Source organism: Equus asinus, chromosome 16 (genome assembly GCF_041296235.1).
Source record: "Equus asinus isolate D_3611 breed Donkey chromosome 16, EquAss-T2T_v2, whole genome shotgun sequence".
NCBI lineage: Eukaryota > Metazoa > Chordata > Mammalia > Perissodactyla > Equidae > Equus > Equus asinus.
Window position 1 is genome coordinate 14,326,799 of NC_091805.1, and position 19,330 is coordinate 14,346,128.

Genomic DNA, 19,330 nt, shown 5'->3' on the forward strand with positions numbered 1-19,330 from the left:
CACTTTGACAATGGTCTGTAACAGGAAGATCCTTTATGCATCACTGCCTTAGCGCGCTGGCCCTTACTCACCCAGGGAAGCTCTGATGGCCCATGGTCCACTGCTGGCACACTCCTCAGACCCACTTAATGATGGCACCCACCCCACCTTCTAAGCACCTTTCCAGTTTCAGCTGTCTCCAGCTCTTCACCACCAACCTCTTTCTTCCACGTTCCCATTCCTCTGTATGGAGATAATTAACTAGTTAACTACTTACTAATCCTCTCAGGCCCTGTATTGAAATCTGTAAGGGTTTGCGATACTGACAGGGAAAAAAATCGAAACCAGCTAGCAAAACTTTCCTGAAGGATAAAAATACCCAAGTTCCAAAAATTATTTTAAGGGAATGGATTCCACACCACGAATCCCCTTTTCTCCTTACTCCCAGCTCCTTGTTATGAAAGATCGGTAACCTTAGGAATAAATTCTGGGACAATTCGATTTCTTCCTGGGAGCTCCTTGGGGACGTAGGAGTAACCGTGTGTGTCTGTGTGTAGAAGAAGGTCTGGAGAAGCGAAAATGTCGCAGGTTCCTGTTCCTTTGGCCACCTGGTCCCAGGTTGCTGCGTCCCCCGGTCGGCGAGCGCAGGGAAGCGCCGCGCCCCGGCGGTGGTGTGACACGGGGGTGTGACAGCCAGCCTCCCATGCGCGCCGGTCCCCACCCGCGCCGGGCGCCCCGCGCCCGCCCGCGCAGCGTGACTGGCCGCCGCCGCAGCCCCGGCTTGGGGAGGCGCAGAGCGCGGCGCGCCGAGCCCGAGAGGCGGGTGGGCTGCTGCCTGGCGGCCGCCGCGCCGTCCGCCTCCTCCGCTCCCTCCGCCCCTCTCCCGGCAGCCGCGCTGCTCGGAGCCCGGGAAGCTGCTGCTGCGAGCCCGCAGCTCCGGCGCGGGGACCAGCACCGAGGCCAGGGCGGCGGGAGCGCCGAGACCACAGCCCCCGGGCAGAGGCGGAGGGGGCCCTGGCCTGGCGGGCAGGGCTGAGCGTGGAGTGTCTACGCGTGAGAGCCAGGGCTGCCCCTCTGCTCGGCGCCGACCCGGCCAGCCCCAGCCCAGATCGCCGCCCCCCGGGAGCCTCCTCGCCTGCGCCCCCAGGCACGCGCCGCACAGCCATGAACCCCAACGATGCCAAGGACTATCTGGCCCGGAGGGAAATCCCTCAGCTTTTCGAGGTAGGGGGCTAGAGCTGGCAGAGGGGCGGGAGGATCGGGGGAGGGCATCTCCTGGGTTCGGGATGAGGAAGCCGTGCCCGTCCCACCTTGCAGACGCGGGGCAGGGAAGTGAAGGGGCTTGCGGAAGCTCGCGCGCCCTCTCGCCCGGGGGTCGCTGCCGTTCCTGCAGGTTGCCGGGGTCCTCGTCGGAGGGCTGGGCTCAGAAGCCCGCATCTTGTAGATCAAGTTTCAGTCTTCGAACGGGGTTCGGGAAGCAGGCTGCCCCAAGCGCGCCCCTCGGATGCGGACACCCAGGGTGGGCTGCAGACAGCGGCCGGCCGCGCTCTGTGGGGGCGAGGGCCAGGCCAGGGGGTACGCTGGCGCCCAGGAGCCAGCGAGGATTAGAAACCGAGGGGTCGAGAGCCCTAGCCCCTCCGCGCGCCCAGGGTCGGGACTTGGGCGGTGTAAGGGAGGTGTAGACGAAAGCAGCCCCCCCTGGGGGAGCAGGAAGGAGAGGGATGAAGATGCAAAAAACAAACCCAAACCCGTGAAGTGCAGCGCTGCCCCCCAGGTGGCAGGCGCCCAGCGCTGCTCTGCGCTTTCGGTGAATGAACTGCTGAGCACGTTTTCCTGTCGCCTTGGAGGGATGGCTCTCTATGCTCGCCTTCCCCGCGGCGGTTTTCGCCTGCCCTCTCCTACCCACCTGGAGAAAGAGGGTCGGAGAGGGAGCCAGGAGGCGTGTGTGACTCCTGTTGCTCCCTCTTCAGACCGCATCACAGCCTCATCTGCACCAGGGACCCCGGGGTTGGGGGACTTTGAGAAGGTGGGAGAGGAGGCTTGAGGGGTGAACTGAGGAACCTTGGTTAGTTCTAAACCACAGCCTCCGTCGCGGATCGTTTTGCTGCCTTTCCTTCTCTCCATATTTTAATTTTAAAACATTCCTGAAGCCTTTGTGCTTTTGCTTAGGTTAAAAAAAAAAAAAAAAAAAAAAGAATGGAAGTGAGCCAACCGTCATAGAACGAGCCCTAAAGGGGAAATCCATTCACTGCAAACCTGCCCCCCCATTTCTGAAAGATGATAGACTGTAGACTGATAGAGTAAACTAAAGGTCATGAGTTGTTCTTTCTCCCGATTGGGGGTTTGTTCTGCTACGAGGAATTTTAAAACCACTTGAAAAAAGCGTTGTGTTCCTATTTTCCCAAATTATCTTTAAAATGGGCCGCTATAATTACAGATCTTCATTTTTCTCTCCCCTCTGTAAGCCACCGTTTTAGGTCCCTTTGAAGCCAAGATTTCCAGGTAAACCGCCCACTGAGCACAAGCCTGGTATGTGAAACCCCAATCTAGCTCCTCTATTACTAGTGCTTGCAAATAATCAGAAGGTGGTGTGGAAGGACAGGTCTTGGAGGACAAAGGATTCTTGTTGAATTTTTATTTTTCTTTCTTTTTTTTTTAAATTTCCAAAAAGTAAACGTGGAGATGAAGAGCTGAAGGTTTTAGTCATAAATCCTACCACTGGGATCAATTTCTTTCCTACTCTTCTAAAAGAATAATTAGAAACATCTGCAGGAAGGTCACCTGAGTGCAAAGTGCTGCCTACTAGCATGTCTTTTTTTCTTTATAAACGTGGGTACTGTTTTTCCTGCTTGGGAACTACAGAGAATTTCCATAGTTCCTTCCTGAAAACCTACACCGTGCATGCAAATAAGTGATGGCAGGCATTTTTGTTCAGGTGTTGCTTTGCGTTGGGTTTTTTGCACGTGAATGGGATATTTTAAAATCGTGCACACCCAGAAAAGGAAGTCAGCTTGCTTACATGAAATGCAGTAATACAGTGTACTTAAATGCAGTCCTGGACGATGAGAAGATGGACCAGACTGCAGGTGGCCTCCAAAGGCTCCGTCCTTCCAATAAGGAGAATCTGCTGTGTTTGGCGCAAGAGAGAAGGAAAGCCTGGCAGTTCTCCATGTGACCAGTGTAGACAGCAAAACCAAACGCTTTACATTTCCAAACTGAATTTTCTCCCTCAAAACCAAAGAATAGGTCTACAAAGTTTCTAGGTGTACAAAGTTTAGCAATTAGGTATCTATCAAACCCAGAACGTTGGCCCCAGCTGTGGATGTTGGATGCCATTATAGACCAGGTGACTGATGATTGAATCTATGTACTGTCAAACAGCTGTTTCTGACTGACCTTTTCAGATTTCTTCCTGACTTGAGACATCTCCGAGGCAAGATTGGATATCCCTGCCAGGTTCAAGTTTGAAATGTGTTTCCATTTTTAGATGAAATATTGAAAATAAAAACCAGTTTTCCCTATTTTTGTCATGAGTACTTACCTCTAGCTAACCGTATGGTATATATGTTGATCTTGTATTACTGTATACCTTGGAACAGAGATTTGGCAATTAATATGAATACTGAGAAAAACAAATTAGATTCTTCAAGTTCTCAAAGGATTAACTCAGACTGAGTAAAAATGTCTACTGGTTATCTTGGATCCCTGATGGTGGCTGACTATTAGAAGAAAGGATTTAAATTACCCATGAAGGAGTGGAACTCATTTCCCCCTTGTAAAATTAGTACTGTTTGGGGAGACAGACTTGTTTAGGGAGAGTGGAAATGTATATTTTCTGGTAAAAAAAATCTTCGTTGAGTATGTTCACTCTGTTTAGGCAGTAATACGTTAAAAAAAATAAAAGATCTCCGGCTAGCCTAGTGGCACAGCGGTTAAGTTTGCATGTTCCACGTCAGTGGCCCAGGGTTTACTGACCTGTGTCCTGGGTGTGGACCTGCGCACCAATTGTCAAGCCATGCTGTGGCCGACGTCCCACATATAAAGTAGGGGAAGATGGGCACAGATGTTAGCTCAGGGCCAGTCTTCCTCAGCAAAAAGAGGAGGATTGGCAGCAGATGATAATGCCACATAGGGCTGACCATGCATCGAGTGAGCTAAGGCGTACAAAGACGCAGAGTCAGCCCTGCCACAGGGCTAGCTATGTTAACACGGGAGGAACGTGAGGAGTTTAGTGCTGTGTGTATGTCTGTGTGTGTGCATAGCACAGATCTTGATACACAAACTGGATGTGGTTGCCCAGGTTAGCTTTTTCCACTCCCTCTACAATTGAACACTAACCCACCCTATTTAGGGATTCAGAGAACAAATGTACCTAGTAAGAATTGCCTACCATTTTGAGCAAACTGCACAAGAATAATTTGAAAGTAAAATACTGTATTTAGGAAAAATATCAGCCTCACAAAGAGTGTGTGTTTTGCACATTAATAATGTATATTGGTGATAATCTTCCCATATTCTTTTTCCATGAAATACTCTAAAGGAAAATATTTTGCAGTCAGTCCAGTTCCCAGGAGTCAGCATTTCCAAATTTGTAGCATTTTTAGAAACTAGTACGTGTGACACATTGGACACCAGGTTTTTCTCTGTAACCTCACTGGATATTGTGGTGACTTATTATATATCAGATGGCTTTTTTTTGTCTCAGACTTCATGTTTTGAGTGAATTTTTTTCCTAATTAGAAAACAGTCCAAATGCACCTGCCATGTGCCAGGGAAAGTGTCAGGGGCTGGGGATTGAAAAGTAAATAAGGCCCACACTATGCTGTTGAAGAGTTTACAGTTTATAAGAGGAGACCAGCACATAAATTGATGGTTTCAGTATAAATGAGAGGTAAGATGGTTTTTTCTGGGTACCGTGGGACACAGAAGAAGGGGTCCACAAGCCAACCTGAGTGCTCAGTGAAACTTCCTGATAGTAATAATAGTATTAACTAACACCATGAACAACATTTCTTGAGTATTTACTATATGCCAGGACCCTAATATGTATTTTACAAATATTAAATTTTTTAATCCTTGAGAAATCTTCTAAGGTAGGTATTATTACTCCCATTTTACAAATGAAGAAACTGAGGCTTGGCAAATTTAAGGATGGGTAGGAATGAGATAAATAATGACTGGGGCATTTTTACACACTGCACATTATTTCTCTTTGATAGGGCTCCTCCATTTTATTTTATTTTATTTTATTTTGAGGAAGATTAGCCCTGAGCTAACTGCTGCTAATCCTCCTCTTTGCTGAGGAAGACTGGCCCTCAGTGAACCTCCTTGCCCATCTTCCTCTTCTTTATTTGTGGGACACCTGGCAAAGCATGGCTTGACAAGTAGTGCCATGTCTGCTCCCAGGATCCAAACCAGCGAACCCCAGGCCACCGGAGCGGAACGTGCGAACTTAACCGCTGTGCCACCGTGCCAGCCCCAGGACTCTTCCATTTTAAACTATATAGTTGCCTGAATTGTTTAAAAGGCAGAGAGTGCTGAGCTGAAAACTAATTGGCCAAGACTTTAAGAGGTTATCTTAATTACTCAATGAGATCATCATTTCTACTCTGATTGTTTATTAAAAAATAAATGCAGGCGCCAGCCCTATGGCCTAGTGGTTAAGTTCAGTGAGCTCTGCTTCAGCAGTCTGGGTTTGGTTCCCAGGCACAGATCAACACCACTCATCAAAGGCCATGCTACAGCAGCGACCCACATACAAAACAGAGGAAGATTGGCACAGATGTTAGCTCAGGGCGAATCTTCCTTAGCAAAAAAACAAATGAAAAATGCAAAGAACACAAACAACCCAGAATTTAAAGATGAGACAAACACTCTTTTAACAAAGGTGGTTTTAAAATGTATTTTACGTGGGCATATTTTGTTGTGGTATTTCAGAGCCTTTTGAATGGACTGATGTGTTCGAAGCCTGAAGACCCAGTCGAGTACTTGGAAAGTTGTTTACAGAAAGTAAAGGAACTGGGCGGCTGTGACAAGGTGAAATGGGACACATTTGTCAGCCAGGAAAAGAAGACCTTACCTCCACTCAATGGAGGACAGTCACGGAGATCCTTTCTAAGAAATGGTAATGTATATGTGGAATGATAGTTTATAGTTAGAAGAGTTCTCTTTAAAACATACCATGTAGACTAGAGGCAGTGATTTAAGTTATAAGGTTTCCAAACACCTGGAAGGATATTTGACCCTGCAACATGATTACTCTCTCTCTGCTATTTATTCTAATCACCTCCGTGATAAGATAGACATAACTATATACCATTGTCCAGCACTTCACTAAACGCTTAATGAAATTTTTTATTACTGACTTCAGTATTTTTCAAACCTTAGCAAACTATGAATTTTTCTTAAAATTGCACATAGAACTTTTCCAGACAAATGAGTAGTAACAGACAAAGTTGATAGTTATTACATAACAAGTCAATGTGTTTTTATTAGCTGGGAAGAGATTTGACTTATTGATATGTTTCCAAATTCAGAGTTCATATTAATGCATCTGCTTAAATGTGTGTAAAGTTTGTGCTGGTTAATTCAACATGGATTTATTAAGCAGCTACTGAATGCAACACGTTGGATTAGGCACTGGGTGCTATAAAAGAAGTAGACGATATGAACTTGTTTAACAGTTTTAGGAATAGTTTAGAACTAAGAACTGGAGTTTGCTAGAGGAGATTTAGACCATTCTTACAGCTTTCTGAAATATGTGGTTATCAAAATTAGTAGTTCAATGTCAGCCAATGAGCCCTTTAGGCTGTAGATGAAATTGAGAAGTATAGTAATATGTGAAAAATGGAATCAGTTCTGATCAGGAGAAACTAACTTAATTCTTTCCCACGGGCCAGGATCGTATATTTTCAAAATGTAAACCATTCGCAAAAATTATACCCTGAAAAGTTTCAGCTATACAGACAGAATTTGAAGTGGAGACAATTCTATTTGCAATAAATACAAGGGGAAAATAAATCTTAGTTTGTTTTATCTTACTTAGTCATGACCCGCTTAGATTTTATTTGAATGTGGTGTGGGGACAAGCCATGGTGTGTTAATTTTTAAGAAGCACAAGCAGAGAGAGAAAGTAGAGACAACATTTTCTTAGAAACATCTCCAGGGAGAAGAATCTTTCGATGTCCATGAAGGAGTCGTCACTAGATGATTTAGGATTGGGAGCTCAAGAGAGTACCCTTAGCCAGTCACCTCTGCAGCACACCACTGAATAAATTACTGCTTTGGTGAGGAAAATGATATTTTCATGGACTTGAAGACTTCATACACCTTCCCAAATTTGCTAACTTACTTCCCAGGGTGACATCAAACTGTTAGAATCTGGCTCAGTGTTAAATACGTGCCCCATGCCCTTGTTAAACCAACTGAGATGAATATAGGGAACTGCTTTCTAAACCTTAAGGTATTGACAAATTTCAGGTATTGCTGGATTTAGTCTAAGATATTTTTATGTTTTTAAATTTAAATCTAAGAGGATATGACATTCACTTAGTCAAAAAGCTGCTCTCAGACTGGTCTCAGACTTGGTATGTAAAGTGACTGTTTTACAACAAAATGAAATCCAAATGCTTCTATTTTATACTGTTACTTGGTTTGGCAAGGCAGACAGTCCAAGTGTGTAATAGAGAATGGTGGAGACTGTGGTCAAACTAGTGAGCAGAAGTAGAGAGAGCAGTCATTGTCTAAAGGCAGTCAAGTGCAAATTTTGGAAAAATGTCGAGTTGAACAAAACACATCTACAGGGCTACATTGGGCTCACAGATGACCAGTTTGGAACTGCTAATCTAGAAGGATAAGCTAACAAGAATGGAAACTGTAGGTTTAACTTTCATTAGAATTAAAATTGCTTGTTAATTTCAGTCTCCATATCTACTAACACTCTACTAGAATTCCCACTCAGAGACCTTTTAGTTACTCATCAAATAGAACCTCTCCACATACCATGTTGACAAGAATATTGTGTCACACTGTCGTATATCTAGCACGTATGCTGAAAGACATAAAATGGTTTCTAAACTAACTTGTCCTGTGATAAGAAAATTTTATTTTATGAAACGCTTTAAACATTCGTGAAGATTTTACCTATAGCTTATGGAATAGGTTAGTGTTAAAGTCAACAAAATTGCTAATTTCCCAGTAACTTAAAGCATTGTGATTATTTCTAGAAATAAAAAATGATTCGTGCATTTTTGCTGAAATAGTGACATACCTATGCTAATATATAATTATCATGAAAAATTATTCTGTGAAATAAAACATTTTAATCATTTAAGCAAATTACTTTCCTAAGTAAAAATATGATAAAAACAAGGATAAATTATTGGCTGACCATTCTTTAGAGTATTTTATCATAAATGTGAGATGAATGTCCATTTTTTTTTCTGCCGTATGTATGCAACTGAACAAATAATTATTCATGAATAAGAGTTCTAGTTCCATAGCTCCAAATGTCCATAGACCTCCTCTTCTGGAATAGCTGTCTGGAAAACATATTTGCTTCAAAATCAGCACTCCCTTCTCTTTTTCCTATTTCCACAGTCAGTCAATGAGTCAGTTGGGCAATAAAATAACCGCTTATTGAGTGCTAAAATGTCTCAGACACTTTTTTAGGACTGAGAATGTAGCCACCAAGAAAGAACACGCATGGTACCTGCCCGAATGGAGCTTACAGTCTAGCGATGAAGTCAGCCATTAAAAATATAATTAGAAGCACAATGGGTGCCATAAGAAATGCCATACTTTATAGGTGCCATAACCATGTTAACAGGGGGTTGGATCCAACCTAGGCTGTGGTTCAGGGTAGGCTTCCTGGAAGAAGTGATAGGCTAATCCTTGGAGATAGAAAGCTGAGTAGGTGTTATGGAGAGAAGGCTGGAGGAGATTGAGTGTACCAGGGAACAGAGAACAGAAGGTCCCGATGTAAAGGAAGAGGCTATAATATAGACAGGAATGAGAGATGCCCAGATTCTGCAGCAGAAAAGAGAGGGCAGAAAGATACTATATGAAATGCAATGTGTTCCTTACTCTCTTAGACTTGAAACTTGGCAATTGTGTTTTTGAGCTGTCATCTCCTTTCATTTCTCATATCCCAATCCTGTGTCCTTCCTATCCAGCCATTCATTTCCATTTCCCCTACAAGCCTTCTAACCTAGGCCCTCACTTCTCACCTGTGGATTACTTTAACAGCCTCCCAGCTGCTACCTTTCTGCTCCTAGTCTCTCTCTATTCAAATCCATTCTAACCACCACCAGATTAATTTTCCTAAAAAGTGTATTTCATATTTCATCATGTTACTTCTCTACCCCCCAGAAAACGTCCACTGGCTTTCTACCAGGGTAAAGCCAAACCCTTTACCTGGATTCAAGACCCTCCATATCGTGGCCACACTGTACCTACCCACCTCCCCCCTTTTCTCCATGGGAAACCATCTATTTCAGCAAGCCTGTTCTCTACTTTATTAATTCAACAAATATTTATTGGACACTGACTATGTGCCAAGCACAGTTCTAGATCCCAGGGATGCAGAGTTCCTGATTGGTAAGGTCCTTGCTGTCATGGAACTCAGCATTCTAATGGGAGAAGACAAACAATGAATAAGTAAGAGACCTCTCAGATGGTGAAGTGGTTGATGCTGCGAGAGCATTATTAGAGTGATGTCCTTGAAATTAACTGGGTGGCCCCCCTAGATTAAAAAGTCCTTTTATAGGAGGTGACATTTAAACTGAGGTTTGAATGACAAGAAGCAGCCAGCCCCAGGACCAACAGGGAAAGAGCATTCAGGCAATGGATTGTGAGGCCAAGCAGGAAAGCAGGCACACTGGTAAAGAGTCTATTACAGTAGTCTAGGAAGATGATGGTAGCTTGGGGAAGAGTTGTGGTAGTGGAGATGGAGAAAAGCATATGCATTTGGGATATGTTTTGGAGATAAAGTCTGTGGGAGTAGATGGGATAAAGAATGAGGGAAGAAAGTAATCGAAGATAATGCCTAGAGTTTTGTTTGCCCTGTGTTGGGTGAAGCAATTCCATTTCAAGGCAGAACATGATACTATTGTCAGTCCCTTTCCTGATATAGCCTTCCCAGAATTTTCTAGAGAATATCCACAGTCATCTGCAAACTACTCCACTCCTTTTGTGGAAGTAAAGTGAGTCGTGGGTCAGTAATTAATTATCTCATTTATTGTATTAACAGAGAATGGAAAGTTCTACCTGATCAACACCCAGGAGGAGCATTAGGCCCTACTAAAATCCAGTAGTCCCCTTAGCCAGATGCCTCGTGGAAAGCCAGGTGGCCTGTGTCCTTTGTGCAGGTGCCTTTTGGGTAGTTATGGCTTCTCTGTATTCTCAGTATTCCTGGAATACTGACACATGCGGTGAGGGAGGAAGGAGCCATGAACCAGTTGGCCATGAACCATGAAGGAGCCAGGTTGAGACCATCTGCCTGACTTGAGCTTGCCAGCTCTGTCCTCTGGTCCTTTTGACTATGTCAGTTGTAGTTCTGACTCTGAGTCTTGGTGTTTTGTTTCCACCAATTGGAATATACTTTCCACATTTTGTCACCTGTGCTTGTCTTTCAAAGTTCAGGTCCTGCCTCTTTTGCAAGTCCTTTCCTACTACTCCAGCCCAAATGGATCTACCCATTCATTGAACACCTGTGGTGTTTACCGGAAGAGATATTCATTTTAGCACTTTTCCTGGCTGGTGTGCGTACCACTGTCAGATATAAGCCTGTAAGCTCCAGTTCGTAAGCTCTGCAGGGACAAGACATCTTATTCTTCTACTGAATCATCCTCAACACACTGACATGTGTGGCAATAAATGGCAAATATTTGTTGCCACTAAAGATGCAAATTTATGTCTTCATAGTTACATTTTTAAATCAAGGAGATTAAAGATAAATATTGGAAAAGTGAAATTAAATGATGTTGAAAGATATTCCAAGTGTAAAAATTCTTTGCTACCCTTTTATCTGTCTTGTAAGAGTACCCTCTGTTTTTGTGCATTATGCCATCAAGCCTTCCACTGGACTACCCTACGGTGCCTGGATCATAGTGAATGTGTATCAATACATATTGAATAAATGAAATACATTATGCATAAGCATTGGCTCCATGGGCAGCTGCACATGGTTGCGAAGGGTGTGAAGCTTGTGCGCTACACAACTCTAGGGAGTACCATTTGCAGAGACCAGGATATATACAAACCACCAAGCAAGACTAGAGAGTACTTAAAAAGGTTCCTACAGGGCAGGGTTTGGCAAACTATCACCCTTGGGCAAGTCCAGCTCACTGCCTGTTTTTATAAATAAAGTTTTGTTGGAACACAGCACATCCATTTGTTTATATATTATGTATGACTGTTTTCCTGCTACTGTGGCCAAGTTGACTATGAGACTGTATGTCCTTCAAAGCCCAAAATATTGCCTATCTGGCCCTTTCAGAAAAAGTTTGCTGACCATTTATGGGATGGGGTCTTCTTCCAGTTAAAAAATCAAACTCATTTGGGTTTTTAACTTTATTCTACTAATTAGTTAAATGCAGAAAATGTTTTATTATGGGTTTTTTTTTTCCGTTTCAAAGTTATCTTACTCTTTTGCAGTAATGCCTGAAAATTCAAACTTTCCATATCGGCGGTATGATCGACTCCCTCCAATCCATCAATTCTCCATAGAAAGTGATACGGACCTCTCCGAGACTGCAGAGTTGATTGAGGAGTATGAAGTTTTTGATCCTACTAGACCTCGGCCCAAAATCATCCTTGTTATAGGTATGAGGACAGAAAGCAAAATTCGCATACTATTGCTAACTTTGTTTCTATATTTACATTTCAAAAAATTATGTCAATTATGGGTCATATTTGCAAATACTTAGTTGAGTAATGACAAACAATAGAAACAGAAGCTCAAGAGACAGTAGATGGAAATATTTTTAACATAATTTTCAATAAAACAGAAATTGTTAGAATTATATTGTCTAATGCCTATTGCACTTTTATAGAATCTCCTTGCAAAGTCATAGAAATTCTCTATTATGAATTGAAAGTAAATAATCTCTTCAAGATTTATTGTCCTGTGGTTTTATCTGTTTAATTTTTAGCATACATAACTAAATTCATTAGAAATTTTCTAAACATGGTGTGTTTTTTTCCTTTAACTCAGCAAATTGAATTTTTATTCACTATTAACTTTGAAGGGAAAATAAATAATAATATGTTGGTTAAGACTCATAAATGAATCTTTCTTGTGGCAACCTGGCATCTTCAAGAAAATCTAAGTTTTGGTGTTATTAGACAAGCAAATCTAATGGAATAGTGCTTTGCACGGCACATAATATCAGAGTATTAATCAAAATAATAATGATAATGGTTAATTTTTTAAATTGCCGCTATGCATCTTATGTTGAATATGAAAATATCAGTCTCATGCCATTTCACAAGGCATAGATGTTGAAAATGTTTTAAGTATTCTTCTAAAATGCATTTTTGACCACTCTTGCAAATTCTAACTTCCTCAAAATCTGCAAAAATCATGAAGAGACCTGTGAACAAGCAGCATATGTAATCATTGTCTCGCTTTCCAATTTGACTCAGCTTTCATAGAGATGACCAAAAGCAAAATCTAGTGTGAAATGTTCCAAGTTATTCTAGCCAGTAACTGTTAACAGAGGGCAAAATGCATGCAAGCCCCATGCAAAGAAGTACCACTACCAGAAAATATAACAATCATGGCAACTAGGAAAATAGCATTCAAATGAACACAGCAAACTCTAACAGGAGCTTAAGTTCTCCAGACTAGAAAGAGTGGCATTTGTGCATCTCTAAGTGTAATTAAAATGAAATTGGAGATATATTTAGCCCTGAATTGTTTAAAATGATATTGTAGGAAAAGAGTATAGAAATCAGCTTTTTTCTAGAAGTCAAAATATTCTTCTGACATATGGTTGCCACTATTATGCCATAAATCTCTATCTACTCTTGAAAATGGAATTTTTTTGTTTGTGCATAAAAACTTGAGGTCCTTACCTAGAAGACAAGGAAATGTTTTTTTGAAAGATAGAGCTACAGGTGGAGAAAAACTGGAAACTATTTCACCATTTTATGGTGAAATATTCTCTGAGTTTTGTTTTTCTTGTTGCTGTTAGTAAAATATTGGTGATGTTTTTCAGGATCAACGAATGGAGGCTTGATTGTCCATGAAAAAATTGTAATACCAAATTGCTCTTGTTTAAGACAGTGCATATATGAATTTTTTGCATTTTGAATTTTATATGAAAATGATTAAAATTTTTCAATAAACTAAGATCTTTGGAGGAGATATAAATGCTCAAATCTCTTGCTCTTCACAGTTCTTTTTTACTCAGTAAAATCAACTTGTTTCCCAAGGGTGTGATTTTGGTTTTAGACTTATACGCTGTGTTATGAGATTTTATGTAACGTAAGAATGATGCAGAACCAAGGAGTGTAAATAACTTTAAGAGGATTGAGAGAAGAGAAGAAAGGAAACACAAACCTTAGGTTATTTGAGAAAATTGGGACAATTTTATGACTTTTGAAGAATTATAAAGTAACTGTACCTGAACCTTATAAATTTTTATTAATTCCAGCCTGAAAAAAGGGTGAGGGAGGTGCAGATACTCAAACGGTATTACATCCAAATAAACAAAATTTCCCTTCTGACAGTATAGAATTTTTTTTAAAAGCTGGCCTTCTTGGCACAGATATGAATCTCTCTTATGTTAACATAATCATAAATTCTAATTAGATGGATCCTAATATATATAAGTATTAGAGGTAGATAAATAGAACAAAATTAAGTTCACTCTGGTTTCAGAGAGAAGAGAAGAAAGTATACAAAATTAATTTATTAGCAAGCTTCAGTAGTCAAACTCATCCAGTAAATTAATGCTGTTCTCTATCAATTGTGCTAATCATATTTGTTTTGTTGTCTGCTATTGCCTCCATTAGTTGACAGAAAAAAATTTATTTTCGTTGAAGGTGCTGTAACTTTCTTAGTGTGTTTGAATTGTTTTTTAATTCAGTGGAATTTGTAATCTCTTAGTTTGATGGTTTGTGAGATCAAGTGTGGAAACACAGTTTAAGACAGATAACGTTCATTCTTTGGAGATGAAGTCAATCTGAATTTGTTGGTGGAGCTGGTCATAAAATTTTTTATTCTCCAAGCTGATACATGATTTGCCCAGAGGTTAATAGACCAAAAGCAACTATTTAGAACCACAACTTACTTTTGATTTGCAAAGCAATAGATTTAATCTAGTAGTAGTTCATAATGTTAAGACTAATAGAATAGAATTTAGAGTTTCTTAGAAAGAGAATGGTCAAAAATGTAAACAAATTCCTATCCTAAGTTTAATGAAGGGAAAAAAAAGTGAAAGTCAGATATCATTAGGTGCATTATTTGGGATTGGGGTTAAGAAATGGTTCTTATTATATTAGTTTATCTTAGAATTCTGCCGATTAAAATTTTTAAAGAGAAAATAAGCCTTGCCTAACCAAGTCTACTCACTCAGAACTCCACTTACAAAACAAAATAGCTGTCTTTCTTTTTTACATATATTACTTGCAAAAAGAATAAAAAATATTTACTAAATAATTATATATAAAATGACTTCAACCCCACCAAAATTTGATATATTGAATTAACAGGGAGAGCATCAACTCACTTTCCTATTGAATTTTTATTTTTGATATTGCTTAATAAATTATAATTATAAAAATATTTTGCCTGCACTCAATAATTTATGCTCAAATACTTGAAAATATTTCATTTTGATAATTGCCAACAAATAACTATAGACTCAGCTGATTGCTGTGTGCTTTATCTTGAAATTTGTTCAGATTCTAGATTCTAATTAATCCTGATTGTTTAGAAATATAAATTAACTAAAATAATCTAATATGATTTGGAAATAAAATCTGAGGCATGTATTTTATAATTATTTTAGTACTTATGCCTTTAAAAAATAAATGGCAATTACCAATGATTAGTATTGAGTTAGGTTGCAAAATGTTGATTATTTCATACTAATATATCACAAAATCAAAATTATGAATTCTATGAAATTGTTCTACCTTAAGGACCTATTCCATGCATTCTGCATATGTTTGCATAACACTTCTTTTTTTTTTTTTTAATTTTATGTTTTCCCTTTTTCTCCCCAAAGCCCCCCAGTACATAGTTGTATATTCTTCGTTGTGGGTCCTTCTAGTTGTGGCATGTGGGACGCTGCCTCAGCGTGGTTTCATGAGCAGTGCCATGTCTGCACCCAGGATTTGAACCAACGAAACACTGGGCCGCCTGTTGCGGAGCGCTTGAACTTAACCATTCGGCCACGGGGCCAGCCCCTGCATAACACTTCATTTTAATTTAAAGGAGATAACACAAGGACATACATGTTCAGAGAGAGTTCAGAAAAAAAATTTAAATAAGCGATGTCAATATTGATGTGCCTTCAGTTTAAAAATAATTGTTACATCTTACCAAATTGCACATTAACTCTTTGTTGACATGGAACACATTTTTGGTATTTCAATCACTGTCTTTTGTACCCCATAGATTTTTCTTTGGTTACAGAGGAAAAAATTGTTGTAGTTTACACAGAAAAATAGTAAAGGTTTCATTCAACTGCATTGTTCAAATTTTTTTTTAATTAGTTATGTACTAAAATGGGTAGAGGTTAAAAATGTCTCTTATCTAATGCGGTTGATCACGACAATTCTTGGCTAAGCCTGCACTTGCTCTGCATTCAGAGGTAACATTGAGTATGACAACACATGGAGCAGTTATCTGCCCGGTGCTGGTTGTCTAGGTTCTGCATCTCAACCTGAAGATAGTCGTTGTATAAAAGGGAGTCACAATTTTGCCTGTTTTAAATAATAGGTGGTCCAGGAAGTGGAAAGGGCACTCAAAGTTTGAAAATCGCAGAACGTTATGGATTCCAATACATTTCGGTGGGAGAATTATTAAGAAAGAAGATCCACAGCGCCAGCAGCAACAGGAAATGGAGTCTTATAGCCAAAATAATTACAACTGGAGAATTGGCCCCACAGGTACTGCTGGATCATTTGCTTCTATTCTAAAAAGATTTTTATACCAGTTGTGAGTGTACCAAATTTAACTGTGGTCTTTCTTCCTTTTTCTTTATAACAGGAAACAACCATTACAGAGATAAAACAGAAACTGATGCAAATACCTGATGAAGAGGGCATTGTTATTGATGGATTTCCAAGAGATGTTGCCCAGGCTCTATCTTTTGAGGACCAAGTAAGAATGTCTCCTTATATTTTAAATGACCTACTTTTTGCTGAAAACTTTGAGATTAAAAAAAGATTTCTTGGAAGACTTGCTCTTATTTTGAATGAATTCTGGTCTGAAAATGGGCAAGTACATCAGTATGGGTTGGCAGAAGGTCATTTCCTTGGCACACATGCTTAAAAATTAAAGACAGTCTCTGCCAAAAAGAAAAGATAAAAACTAATAATAGAATTCATTATTTTTTTACTAAAAATGTAAATCTCTCTAACCTTTATTTCAAAATACTTTCCCTAAGATTGTGTTTTTGTTTAATTACCTAAAACAAGCCTTATTCGGTACTGCCCACAGATATAAAATAACATCACCGTGTACTTACATTGTTATCAATTAAGGAAGCCCTCTTCATTGGGTTGCGAAATACTAAACTACCTACCTATAAAAAGGTGGGGTTCAGGTTGCCAAAATTTACTCAAATTTGAGTAGACCATTTCTGCTGAACACCCAACACGTCTATTTCAAAGGGAAATAAATCAATTAAAATATTTTATATCTATTGAATCTTTGAAAAGCTAGTGTGACTGATTTTTCGCCTAAAATTTTTCATTACAAAAATAATATATCATCATACCAATTTTAAGTCCTGGTATAAAAAGTGAAAGTCCGTTAGTACTGTCCTTCCATTCCAACGCCCCTCTTCTCCTGAGAAATAGAAAGACTGTTAAGTTTGTTATACATCCTTCCGGGCCTTTTTCTGTACCTTACACACTTAACACACACACCCGTGCACACACATGTATGCAAGCTCATATGCAAACGCGTTTAAAATTTCCGTAGTTATTGCCGAGCTCTTCCCCAAAAAGACTCCTCCAAGTTATAGTCCCGTCTATGCTGCATGAGAGCGTTTCCTTCTCTGCACCTTTTCTAACCAGGTTTAATTCATATTTAAAATTTTTGCCAACCTGATAAGTAAGAAACAGTACTTCATTTTTTAAAGTTATGTTTCTTACGTTGCTGTTGAGGTTAGGTATATTTTCAGACATTTGTATTTCTTCCCTGTGTGAATTGCCTATTCTCTTTTGCCCAGTTTTGTTTATCTTTTTCTTACTTATTTAAAGAAACCTTAAAACATATTACAAATATTATGTCAGAGAGGATTAAGTCAAATGAGATGTAAGTTTGTGTCTCGTATAAAAAGACGTCTGGACGGGTCGGCCCCGTGGCCAGGTGGTTAAGTTCGCGCGCTCCACTTCGGCGGCCCGGGGTTTTGCTGGTTCAGATCCTGGGCGCAGACATGGCACCACTTGTCAGGCCACACTGAGGCGGCATCCCACATGCCACAACTAGAAGGACCCACAAATAAAATATGCAACTATGTACTGGTGGGGAGGGGAGGTTGGGGATAAAAAGCAAAAAAAAAAAGATTGGCAACAGTTGTTAGCTCAGGTGCCAATCTTTAAAAAAAAAAAAAAGTCTGCAGTTAGGCAGTTCAAGGCCAGAAGATAGCTTCACGAAGCCTCTCTTTGAGATTAACTGTTTGGGGACACCTGTTGGGCTGGACTGTCTCTCTCTCCTCCTCAGGTTTCCCCCTCCAGCAATAGGTCCAGAACCTCCAGTGCTTACTCACTTTAAGGGCTTGGTTCTGATTGCCCTGGCCTTGAAGAGAGAAAAACTAGGACAATCAGTTTTTTGTTGTTGCTATTGCTGCCACATGATTTTGCTGTTGGAAATGGGTGCAATGGCAGCCGTCCAATGTGATCCTTGGCTATTGATGGAAGCGTGATAGCTAGGCAGGCAGGCCTTCCAAACCTGGTCCACCTTACATATGGAACGAAATGCACTTGGTGGGTACTAGCAGAAAAAGCTACTTGATTCTTTCTCTCTATTGCCTTTCAAACACGCCATGTCAATTTTCTCTCTTCTCCCCTGGATAATAACTCAGGAAGATCCCATAGCTTCTCTGGTCACTTTAAAAACATGAACAGTCTCATTTTCAGGTGTTAAAAAACCCAGTCTACAGTTATAGCTCAATAAAGCTGAGGGAAAAAGCCCAGTTCAATCTAAATCAAAACTTCAATGTCTTGTTTAATTTAACATATCCCTGCTGTCTTCAGCTTGGGCCTGGTTTGGGCTCAGAAAACTAAAGTGATGTCTCAGAATCCTGAAATTCTTCCTCATGTGGCTTGCAGTGGGACAGGTAGGGAGGAACGAACAGGAAATGCACGAGTTTCCAGCAACTCTCTCTTGCTATGTGATCAATCTCCACTTTCTCTTATATAGCCTGGACACGGGTGATGGGCCAGGGGTTATCATACTGGCTTGGGGACACCTGTTAGCAGGTTCTATAGGATGGTCTGGTGTCCCTCTGTGGAATGTGCAGTTATTTGCATTTGCTGTTCTCAACCACACTTCTGAGCCTGGAAAAGTTCAATTTGACATCTTCTTAGGTTGGCATTGTAGCAGCCTGGAGGTCCTTGGCCACTCCGGACAGTACAGTGATGCCTGAGGTCGATGCCGCCATTGCCGACCTGCAGGAGTTGAGAGAGTGCAGAGAGAAAGCAGAAGTGTTTATGTAAAGCAAAGTGTTAGGATCAGCCGTGATTACTCGACACCTTGTCTAGGCTTCAGATCCTGTGGTGTCTTTTTTTCTTGTAAAAACGGTCACATTTTTGGTCACATGTCTGAACAAGTATGTGGGAATTTTCCACACAAATTCTCCAATCCTCTGACACCAACTAGGTGTCCAACAATTGAATTCACCTCTGACATTAACTATCCAGAGTTAGCACAGACCCCACAGGTTAAGGGCTCAGTCTCACAAAGACTACCCCCCACTTCAGACACCATTTGCAAGTCCTAGGGGCCACCTGCACTTCCGCCCTGACCAGCTATTCATTCAGGGGTTTCCACAACACCCTCCTCAGGCTTGATAATTCACTGCAATGACTCGCAAAACCTGTTTATTATAAATGATACAACTCATGAGCAGCCAAATGGAAGAGAGGTATAGGACAAAGTGTGGGGTTG

General features: G+C 40.7%; 1 protein-coding gene across 2 annotated transcripts in view; it reads left to right on the forward strand.

Annotated features, from left to right (window-relative positions):
- The first annotated feature begins 751 nt into the window (after positions 1-751).
- The window catches only part of AK5 (adenylate kinase 5), a 224,843-nt gene continuing 206,264 nt past the window's right edge, over positions 752-19,330 (forward strand). Inside the window, exons 1-5 of one of the 2 annotated variants that reach the window (XM_014849624.3) lie at positions 752-1,203; positions 5,917-6,103; positions 11,635-11,802; positions 15,932-16,101; positions 16,202-16,315. In XM_014849624.3, coding sequence (XP_014705110.3) covers positions 1,144-1,203; positions 5,917-6,103; positions 11,635-11,802; positions 15,932-16,101; positions 16,202-16,315 — 699 coding nt within the window. In that variant the 5' untranslated portion in view covers positions 752-1,143. The remainder of the gene's footprint in view (positions 1,204-5,916; positions 6,104-11,634; positions 11,803-15,931; positions 16,102-16,201; positions 16,316-19,330) is intronic. The other variant, XM_070486633.1, reaches the window with a different exon arrangement.